Source organism: Thermobia domestica, chromosome 1 (genome assembly GCF_964235325.1).
Source record: "Thermobia domestica chromosome 1, izTheDome1.hap1.1, whole genome shotgun sequence".
Lineage (NCBI taxonomy): Eukaryota > Metazoa > Arthropoda > Insecta > Zygentoma > Lepismatidae > Thermobia > Thermobia domestica.
Window position 1 is genome coordinate 18059259 of NC_137454.1, and position 12444 is coordinate 18071702.

The window sequence follows — 12444 nt, forward strand, 5'->3', positions numbered from 1 at the left end:
TAGGACTATTGTTAAATTCCTTTCCAGTTCTAATTATGAACCCTAACATCTTGAGAGATTCATTAAGTATGTTCTCTATATGGTTATTAAATGTTAGTTTCGTATCAAATGTAACTCCAAGATCTTTGACTGAATTTAATCTATTTAGGAAGCTCTGATTCATTGAATAATTTGATTTTGATATCTCTCTCTCAACGTTTTGTTTTTAGAATTAACAAGATAATGTAAGAATTGGATTTATTATTTTTATCACCTGATCAAGAGGAAATTTATTTATTTTTTGTTTAGCGCCCCATGATTACGTACCGAAGCTAAGGGAGACGGTGATGATGATGTGAATGATAATTATAGAATGACGAATGGGAGGAAAGGAAAGAACCCTAATAAAACTGGTATTTGTCATGAACACGGTATTTGTCACGAACATGGTATTTGTCCATCACAAACCTCATTTAGCGGGTGCTGGAATCGTGTTGAGTTGATTTTAACGTCTCTTTCATCAGCGAAGCTATATCGTACTGATTAACCTGGAATCCGAACCACATGAGCTCCCGCCGGGAATCGAACCCGGGTCTCTCACGCCAAAGGCGCAGGCTAACTGCTTAGCCACGAAGGAGCTCGTTCCTTGAATCGAACCAGGAACTCGCGCCTAAAAGATGAGTACTCTACCACTAAGCCACTGTGACCCCTTATTTTTAAAACTGCTACAATAATAATAATAATTTGTAGTATTGGGAACAACTATCAGCCAAATACAGCACTTCGTGAAATCAGAAAGTAGCACATTGGAACGTATAAATTTTGATAAAGAAAATTGTTTACTTACTTATTTTGACTTTAAATCCATCATAATTTATACGTATAAATATAAGCAAGGGCCATTATTGTAAAGTAATTTGTTAATTCCCTTGATTTTTTCTCATTGAAATTAAATTAAATCTTTTAGTTTAATGCTACGTACTTTAGACTAAAGGAGACGGATAATTAATGAAAATGAATAATTCTTAAATTAATTATTTTGTGCTCTTCCACCGAGAATCGAATAGGGACCACATGCATTAGAGACGCTACATGCACGAGGTAATAAAATGAAACCTGTAAGTTTTACGTCCACAATTATGTCGGCTAGGCTAAAGGAGACGGTGATGATGAGAAATGAATGGAATGGTAGAATGAAGAAAGTGGGAGGAAACGGGAGAACACCGAGAAAACCCACGCACGCAGTGTTTGTCCACCATAAAGTTTACTTGGTGCGAGCTGGGATCGAACCGAGGACCCCATGCAACAGAGGTGAACACTCTACCACTGAGCCACCGCGGCCCACTAGCCACTAGGCAGGCGAGGAGGATATATATGGAGGTTTCTAAACCTAACACCCACGGACAGCAGAGTGCTACTCTTCAAGTCAAAATAAAGTGAAAGTGCTATATACCTAGGTAAATGACATACTCTACAGGGTTTCCTTCAGCCCCTATGGGGAATCAAAATTTTACTATACAGCAACGTCGCAGATTAACTTGGAACCATTAGGATTGTTCTATGAATCCATCAAGCAGGTACATCCACCTGCTAGTTAGCAGTGCTAATATCAACGTATATCAACTTTAACTGCCACCTGGAAAAAATAGATGTAACTATTTGATGGATTGGTACATCTCTATAGTTCTTTGTCTGCGATGTTGCTACATAGTACAATTGGTGACTCCACACCAGAACCCGAAAGGTATACAATTTTTTATATAATATATTGCTTTACTTTCATTTGTAGAATAGTGCTTTGTAGTGGGTGCGCGCCATTTTTGGACACTCAATACATGTTTTATGTATTTTGGTTTCAGTTCATCGTGAAGATACGAAATATATATATATATTCTATTATATCTATTAACATATTCTTGTCTTGTTCCAACATTAGGAAAATTCAATATAAAGTTTAAAACTATAGAAGTGAACTATATAGCATTATATTATTTTCAATGATTTATAGTAGTGTCTAATTATGTACGGTAACATGGATCTATTTTCCAGCAAGTCAAATATAAAAATATTGTCCAGTTTTCGCAATTATAAACAGTAAAATTGTACTGGTTTTAAACACGAGTAATAATAATAATAATAATAATAATAATAATAATAATAATAATAATAATAATAATAATAATGCGAGTCACTAATTACAGTACCTAAAACTTGGAAAAGTAACACTCTCACACACCCGCCCAAAGCTAATTTCTGCCGAGATTCCTATCGTTCACACCCTGCTCATTTATTGAAATACGATATCCTTCACATAGTTGCCTTCCCTAGGTTTAATATTGTTCGAAGAATAATTTTATATTTCTAATACAGTGGTTTCTTCCAGATGTTTAGACGGACGTGAAAAAGAGGTGTGTTCTTAGCATTTAGAATAGGTTCTTTGATTCCACTTTTATTTTATAAAGAAAAGTATTGTTTTGTCATGTACCTAGTACATAAAATTTTGACTGCAAGCACATACAGTTTTGTGCACTTAAGAAGAAAATACGTTCTTGATCTTTATATTAATAACCTTTTATAGAATCTCAGTATTCTTGGACGGTACCGGAATTGGGGTAAATTTGTATTTAAGGAAAATTCCGAATTTTCGGTAAGAACAGAATAAAAGAAATTATCAATTTACTTTTTTGTTTTTCCTTCACAGATTTAGTTTGAGTGGAATCATTGACTTCTTTGGATTTGTAGTATGCTATTTGTTCGTGTGAGTAGCGTTTCCTTAATGTGTCCAAGATGTATCACTATGTACTGTAAAAATTTGATTTTTGGTTAGATATCTTCAGTGTAAGACAATCAAACTACACTAAAATAGAATTATGTCCAAATAATGACTTTGCTTATGAAAAAACTGCTGAATTTTATTTTAGATGTTATGGGTATCATAATTACCTTTTGAACACATATCTAACATATCTACTTCTCGTAATAATCAGTCTAAATATAACGAGGACTACATTCTTTAATCCATGGTATTGTATTTTACTTTTAGAATTTTCATTCAATTATGTTGTGCATGATAATTCTTACAAATGTAAGATTTCTGATTTTTTTCCTATCGTACTTAAAACGGGGAAGGAGAAAGCAATTTTATGTACGGTCTATTCCATATTTTCAGACATGGATGTATAAACAGCAACAAAGTTATAGTACTTTATGTTTGTTCATACTTTATTAGTATTTTACTACTTTCCTTCAATTACAGAAACTTTAATACACAACGAATGACAATAAATAAATAAATAAATAAAATCAACGTATAGAAGAATTGGTGTCATATGAAAATTGTTATTTCCCCTCATTTATCATATATAAAGAAACATTAGATTCCTGAAGAAACAAAATAATTTATTGATGAACATTTATGCGTAGAATTGAAAAGTATAGTGAAGCTAATATAGTAGGAAAAAAAATAATTGCAAATGTCCATTTTAGATTTCAAGGATAAAAAAAGAAGTACTTACCCATGAATAATGTTTAATGTAAATAGAAAATAATGTATTTAAAAGGTTGTAGGTTCTTAAAGAAATAATGGAATGCATATCAGTTAGATATAAAGATCAATAACTTTATCTCCAACATCGAAACCATTTGTGGAAATGCACTTTCTTGGGTGCTTGAGGTAAAGCTATTATTTTTTTTATCTATTTAAAAGTTTGTTCAGAATAAAGATTCAATTTCATGCCATTCGGAATCATTAGACCGGTCATACATTGAATAGAGGCAGGACAACCAAGCCAAAGAGAAAGAAACCTGAGTGCATTGAGTGTATGTCACAATCACACATGGAGAGGTCTTTGTCTAGTGCGTGGTTGACTCAATATGTGGATGGGACTTTGTTGCATTGCTGTATCTTGACTTGACTGTTCTGTCCTCTGGCCAATGTACGGCCGCCCTTTTGTTTTCGTGACTTTTCTTTGTCTTTTTTTTAAAACTAACCTTGATTATTTGGAGTAAGACATAAATTTGAATTTCACACAGATTTTTGAGGCAATTATAGAGTTAATCCAACACTAGAATTTATATTTTTGAAATATTGTGTTCTTTAGTTGCCAAATATTTCTTTTCCACGTGAATACAAAATTAATTACAAGAATAATAATAATGATTAATATTACCGGTGAATTTGAACTAAAGATTTTCGGTTCTAAGTAACTACAGACAGCACACAGCTGCTTCTTTCTATAAACGTAGGTTGTTTAATATATACTTGGTAAGCGTATATAAATAATGCATATTTGTCTCTCTTTTTCTTTCTTTCTGTCTTGTCAATTGTTTAGCTGTAGAATTGAAATACATGTATCAGGATTGTGCAGATTATACGGTTACTAAAATTAAAACAGACTTATTTCTGTCAAAGAATCTTAGTTTCGTAGCCGACAAATTCGCTCTCGTCTTGCTAAATTTCGCTGCACATTTGCCAACTTTAATTTAGAGAGACTCAGATTATGGCGACGAATTTTTCGAACATTTTAATTTGTATTATTATTATTATTATTATTATTATTATTATTATTATTATTATTATTATTATTATTATTATTATTATTATTATTATTTACCTGAAATATTTCTCCAAAGTATGTGCTGTTTTGTTCCGCATATTTGTAACAAAACATGTCATTTTCTTTCAAGAGAGTAAGAATCCTTTCCGTTTATTTGATTGCCAAAGATACAAAGAATTAGGACATACTATGTATTTTGGGAAGAGTGTATAAGGAAAATAAATAAATGGAGATATTTTTACCTGTTAGTTGTGTTGACATCTTAGGTTTGTCCTATATTTCACTCATGTATGCTGCAATGTGCTTTTTCAATGATATGAAATTTCCCGAGATCAAGACCTAAACCTCTTTGTTTTACTATTCTGTGTGCTGGTAAGTTCAAATACTTCTTTTTAGTCCTCAATTTGTATGAAGTAAAATTTTAGTAATAGAATTACTGTAAAGATAATACTCATGAACTCCAGTGGCGAATGTTCTTTTGGTGTTTTTAGAGTAATTATCTGATCAGTAGTAGCAGACTGGAAGAGACAACAAAGTGTCAAACTCCCTCTCCAGTACAAGGGTCAAATGTGAATGGCAAAGATGCATCGAAACTCCATACTACCCTCGGCAACACAACTAATATTGCTGTAAACAATGACTTAGTGTATCCTTGTACGTTACCAAACACATACATCCACAGAAGCAGACTTACCGAAACAAACAATGAACAAATATGTCCCCCTGTACATGATCCACACAAAAATTACAGTGCTATTTCAAACACATATGCGTCTAAAGCATGTTTAGTGAATGATTATGAAGAAACGCCTAAAAGAATGTCGAAACAAATGTGTGAATCATCAAAAGTGGATAAAGTACCGGTGACTACAAGGGCTGATTTATTAATTCCTAGTACACATTCTCTAAAATTCAATGATAGGTCTAAAACAGCTGACAGAAAACCGACCATATTAATCTTAAGCGACAGTCAGGGAAAAAACTGTGCATCTACACTCCAAAACCTCAGTAACAATATATCGGTAAGTTCCATTGTAAAGCCAAATGCCAAACTTGAACAAGTGTGTGAAGATATAAACAAACTATCTGCAAATTTAACCGATGATGATTTCGTCGTTCTCCTTGCTGGTACAAATAATTTTCCACAATCCCCCACAAATAATCTCCCACAAACAGAAACACTATGTGCCCTCGAATCTACTTTAGCATGTCTGAATAAGAAAAAAATAAACTCGGTTGTGGTCACCGTTCCCTATAGATACGATTTTCCGCATCGTCCAAATGGAACCTTGAATAGGCAAATTTTTGAATTCAATAAAAATGCTGAATGCATAGGTAAAAATTTCAAAAATGTGGAATTTATAAACACCAGTCGTTTTCCAAGGTATCATTTTACACACCATGGATTACATTTAAATAACGCAGGTAAAAATGTACTTTGTCGCATGATACTACATACTGTACAATCAAAGAGGCTTCAAAAAAACTGAATGGTATCGAAATTGAAATTCAGGAATGCAATATTTTTACTCTAGCTGACGGCAAAAATAAAAGTCATTATTTCAATACGAAATTGGCCTCTACAAATGATACTATGATTGCGGACAAGGGTATTAATAACCTCACCGGCACTCAAGAAAGGTCAAAAAATCCAAGAACTATTATTCGCGTTGCTAATCCTGAATTCCAATTTCCTAAACAAAAGAATAATAATACTGTCACTCCCTCATATGAGACTCATGTTTCCTCTATAGCACATTATAATGATTCCGATCATTCTTTTATGGCGAAACAAAAGTCCAATAGTGTCTTAACCTCTACTCAACATAGTCAACTAGAGATTTTTCATCAAAATGTACAAGGGCTTAGCTCAACAAAGAAAATTATGCTGGAAATTTTATTTAAAAATATGCAGGAACCTAGTCTAATTTGCTTAACAGAACATTGGAGAAAACAAAATGAACTTGGTATTATTAATATTCCTAATTATAACCTATCTGCAAGTTACTGTAGAACAAATATGAAACAGGGAGGATCCTGTATATTTTCACGATCAGATGTATTAATTAAAAAGGTAACGAAATTTGAAAACCTAAACATAGATAAACATTTTGAGGCATCCATTGTTGAATTATTATCTTATAAGGTAGTAGTTATATGTATATATAGAACCCCAGAGAGTGATGTAAATATTTTTATCAGAAATTTAGAAAATATTCTTTCATATTATGAAACAAAGACGAAGGATGTAGTTGTAGTGGGTGATATAAATATTGATTTTTTAGACCAAAATTCTATTGATGGTCAATTGAAAATATTACTACTTAGCCATAATCTAGAAGCAATAGTTAATGAACCAACGCGAATAACGGAAAATTCACAAACTGCCATCGATCAGGTGATTATAAACAAAAGGAAATTCTATTGCTTCGTTAATGTTTTCAATAGCGGGTTTTCTGATCATCGGGCACAAATAGCCACTGTGAACTCTTACAATGCAAATGTGTTAGTTAATCCACAAAACAAAAAAACTGGCTGTTCAAAAATAATAAAAATGAGAAAAAGAAATTTCAGTGAAGACAATATTTTACAATTTAATAAGTATCTTGAATCCGAGGACTGGTCAAGTGTAATGTCAAAATCATCTTATTCGGTGAACGATAAGTTTAGTATATTTTTCAGTAAATTTAAGCTGATATTTGATCAGTGTTTCCCATACGCAACGTTTACAATCAAGAACAATAAACAAAAGAAATGGGTGACGCAAGGTATAATAGTGAGTAGTAAAAAGATGAAGTCACTAAATCATCTTAGCAAAACTACTAAGGATAATAGTATTAAGATTTACTGTAAAAATTATAAAAACATATATAAAAAGGTAATAAAACAAGCCAAAAAGTCCTATTATAATAATATAATTTCTAATGCAGAAAACAAGACCAAAATGGCCTGGAAAATAATTAAAGAAGAAACAAATCAAAAACCACAACATGTTCAAAATACTGAAATAAAACTCGCGAACGGCAAAAACTGTAAAGACCCTCATGTTATTGTTGAGCTTTTCAACTCTTACTTCAGCAACATAGTTACTAACCTACTTAAATCGCAAACACCATCGAATGATATTAAGAATAACCCTAATCGAATTAATCAAATAAGTAGTTCTTTATTTATAATTCCAACAAATCCTTCGGAAATAATATCAGTAGTAAGGAATTTTAAATACGGATCATCAAGGGGTCCAGATGACATCCCGGAATTTATAATCAAAAGATGTATCCACGCAATTGCACAGCCTCTGTCTCACATAATTAATGACTCATTCTCACAAGGTATATTCCCAGACAGCCTGAAATGGGCCCTTATAAAACCATTACACAAAAAGGGTGACAAAAAGAAATGCGAAAATTACAGACCAATAGCTCTCTCCTCTAAATTTTCGAAAATTATAGAATCCATAATGAAAAATAGATTAATTACGCATTTGGAACGTAACAATGTTTTATCTGACTCGCAACATGGTTTTCTTAAAAATAGATCCACATCTACAGCTGCCCTTCATTTCTTGCAAGAAGTAGTAGACTCAATAGAAAGTAAATCATACCCACTATCTATATTTTGTGACTTAAGTAAAGCTTTCGACTGTGTCAACCATTCGTTACTCTTAAGTAAATTAAATGCATATGGAATAAGGGGTGTTGCTAACCAATGGTTTCAAACTTACCTTACAAATAGACAACAATTTGTAGAGATAAATTTCATTAATGAAGACAACTTGTATATCGAAACTCACAGATCAACACCTTCTATGGTTAACATAGGAGTTCCTCAAGGATCAGTCTTAGGACCAATATTATTTCTTTTATATGTTAATGATCTACCACTTTATATCACTCATGGTAAGTTATTTCTGTATGCAGATGACACAAATATACTTGTAAAAGGAAGTAATTTAACTGAGCTGCAAAATAATGTAAATATAACAGCAAGAGAGCTCGAAACTTGGTTACACCACAACAACTTAATTATTAACACCGAAAAAACCAAATGTTTATATTTTTTCCCAACTAATTCATCACCAATTAAACCTTCGTTTACAATTAATAATAATAATGTGGAATGTGCTTCAAATACTAAATTCTTAGGATTAAACCTAGACGACAAACTTAAATGGAAACATCATATAAACAATTTATGCCAAAATTTATCTTCTATTGTTTATATGGCTTATACACTTTCCTCTGTTCTTAACCTAGACACTTTAATTTCATTATATTATGCGTCATTTTATTCCCGAGTACAGTATGGTATTGCCTTCTGGGGTGTCACTAATGATTTGTTTACAATATTTAGATTACAAAAGAAAATAATCCGTATCATTACACATTCCCATTTTCGTAGTAGTTGTAGAAGTAAATTTCGTGAACTCAGATTGCTTACGATACCGAGTTTGTATATATATGAGGTATTAAAATTAGTGAGAAAAAACATAGATAACTACTTAACGCATGCCGACGTACATGAATATAAAACTAGAAACTGTGATAAATTTGTAATACCGTCACACAGAACAAGTATGTTTGAAAAAACTACATTTTATAGAGGTGCGGTGCTATATAATAAATTACCAAGAGAATTGAAATACTTAAAAGATGATATAAAGTTTTTGAGAGAGGTTAAAAATATGCTAATTTGTAAATCTTATTATTCTGTAGATGAGTATATAGGTGAATAATTCTTTATTATTTCTGAAGGCAATAAAACTTAGTACGTAGATATATTTTAACCATTAGATTAAATAACAAATATTTATTTTTTCCTTCTTTTATTGTAAAAAAATTTAGTTTTATATCGTATGCTTATAGTTTATTTGTATGTGTTTATTAACTCTGTATTTAACCAATGTATTATTGTGAAATGACATGTTCTATACCATATGTACAAATTTGTGTACTCTGTATGGTCAAATGAACGCAAATAAATCAAATCAAATCAAACCTTGTTCTATACAAATCTGGACTAAAAATGAATTTTCGTATTTACTAGCATATACAGAAGTAGAATAACAAAATAAAGATGCAGCGAAGGAAGTGGTTCAGGGTTTGACCTCAGGAAATTGCATTCTCTCGAAAAAGAAAAGCTTACAGAAACATACATGAAACGTGCATGAAATACAGCTAGAACTAAAATATTCACTACTAGCCAACTAACAGATAAAAGTATATTTATTTATAATACAAGGTTCATCATCATAGGTAGCAGGCCTTCCTTTGTTGGCAGGTCACTTGCCGCAGCTGAGAAGCTTCCATGCTCCACGGTTCTCCACTAACCTTTTCGTCTTCGCGTATGATCTTTCTGTTTTAATATCATCTATTAATTGTAGTCTCCTTCGCCCCCTCCCTCTCTTTCCCGCCACCATATCCTCCAGGGCGTCCCTCATGATACAATCTCTTCTTAGGCAATGTCCCAACCAGTTTCTCTTCCTCTTCCTAATAATATCTAAAAGTGTTCTTTTCTCACCCACCAATACAGGGTTAGCCTAAATGATTCGTCGGGTTTCAAAGTACTGTTTATTTACAAGTATACCACGTACAAAGACGGGTGATACATCGTCGCATGAGAACCAGAGAAACTTAACTCCATTTTCGTAGGTTTACAGGCGACAGAACAAATATATTATTTTCTGACAAAAAAAAAAAAAAAAAAGATGTTTTTAATAGTATGGTAATTGAGCTGCATTTCAAAAGATGATCGACAAGGAGAACAGATGGCGTTACGTTCCATTTATACCACGTGGGGCTTTCAAAATTATGTCCAAACACGAAGAAAACGGAAATCGCATTTTTGGAGTTACGTTTCTCTGGTTCTCATGCAAGGACATGAAAAGATACATACAGTTACCAAGTTTCTGGTACATTTTACAAATGTTCAATGTGTGCGCCCTTGGTCAGCCGGCACACTTTAAAACGGTAATTCAGATCCGTCCATACGTTCACTAGCATGTTTCAATCAATGTCCGTCACAGCAGCACTGATGCGTTCCTGCAGTTCTTGCAGCTTTGTTGTCATTGGGCGTACATAAACTTTGTCCTTAACATAACCCCACAGGAAGAAATCACGTGGCTCAAGATCTGGCGACCTGGGAGGCCATGGCAACAGAGCTTTGAAACCCAATGAATCGTTTATGCTAAACCCTGTATAGTTGCGTAAGATATAAAATATTTATAATATAGTTGCAAAATTTTAATTTTTAAATCATATTATAGAATGAACTAAACTTAAACAAGATGATAGAAATTAAAATATGATCTGTTTGTTTGTTTTTACAGGCTTCAACAAAATCGTCTCAAGAATCTTCAACAAGCCAATCTGCTCAGTCATATCAATCTTCCCGATCAAGGAGGTCGTTGCACTCCGATCATAGAAGGGTTTGTCTACGAGATCTAGATAATCTGCAATTAGATCCAGAAATTTCAACGTATTACAGAAACTTTTACAACAGAATATAAATTCTATTTCGTTTTATAAGATATTAAACTTTTTTTTTTTAAGAAAAAGAGTTAGTTGTACTTCATGGCATAATATATTAGCTATCAGTCATACCGATTTTATTTTAATTACAGTGACTGTTTTTATTTCATTATGACTATTTACAAAAATTTACAAAAATTAACATTATTTTATTTCATCTGTGACTGCTGTATAAGATAAAATTAAAAAAAAATGTTCGTTTATTGTCACCTTATATTTATAGTAATATACAATGGACTCCGAAAGAATAAAAAAAAAACGTGCCTTAATTAATTATAATCATTATGGTCAGAAATGCCATGTGCTTTGGAGTTGACTATACATACTTATTCTTAGTTTCATAAATATTTCCAGTGAATCCAAATTGTTCTTGCCTGTATTAGCTAAGAAAAGTATTTTAATATATGATAAATAAATAAAGCTTATTTCCTTTTGTACTTCGCAATATATACAGTATATATATATACATGAAGATTCTAGTGAAGGAACTGTACCTGAAAACTTAAAAAGCAGTGGTATTATTTTTAGGTTGTGCGTTAGTGAAAACACAAGAATATTGGAATACAAAATAATTAAGCTGAAAAAAAAAAGTTATGATCATCCTATGGATGCATGGTATTACTTTTAAAGAAATATGTGTGTAGAATTTTTAATATAGTACAATATATGTATATAGTGAGGGATGAGCATATTAAGGGGTAAACAACGCTTTTGCATTATTTGTTGATTTTTTTTTTTTTTTTTTTTTTTAGCACAATGGACATTCCAAAAAAATTCTAAACTTTTGATTTTAATTGGGAAAAAAATAAATGTGGGGTAATGATGAAATTGTAGTGTTATTACTTTTTACTATTTATAAATAAAGAAAAGTGCACAAAATTATTAACAATTGTTTCTGATTTTATTTGTAGTACTTTTACACATACCTACAACGAATAGATCTTTAATACAGGAAAATTAGTATAGCCGGGTTTATTCTATCATTGGACACTTCAGCATGGGTTGAAGTAATTTGTGGGAATTATATAATTCGAACAGTGATAGTAGCAAATCTTTGATAATCATATTTTGATCACATTATGTCATGATAATCACATTTAGATCACATCGTATCATCGTAATTACATAATCACATTTTTCCTTCGTTATAATAATTTATTTTTCATTTTGTTAAAATTGACAACCACTTTTTTAATGTGGGCTAGGATTCCTATTCTGATTATTACTTCCGTGATATTATTTTAGAAACCAATCCTATTTCCAGTATCTGTTAGACAGTAATTGAAGTACGTATGTTCCTAATTCTTTTTTACATAGTGCTAGCATTGCCAGATGTAAAAATTTCTTTGCAGACCAACAGATTTCAAAAAGCAACACTA

At 31.9% G+C, this 12444-nt stretch overlaps 1 protein-coding gene across 1 annotated transcript in view; it reads left to right on the top strand.

Moving 5' to 3' along the window:
* Positions 1-11954, top strand: part of LOC145683617 (serine/threonine-protein kinase H1 homolog) — a 68141-nt gene extending 56187 nt beyond the window's left edge. The window contains exon 3 of the mRNA XM_081754956.1: positions 10864-11954. Within this exon, the coding sequence (XP_081611082.1) occupies positions 10864-11043 (180 nt within the window). The 3' untranslated portion in view covers positions 11044-11954. The remainder of the gene's footprint in view (positions 1-10863) is intronic.
* Positions 11955-12444: the final 490 nt, after the last annotated feature.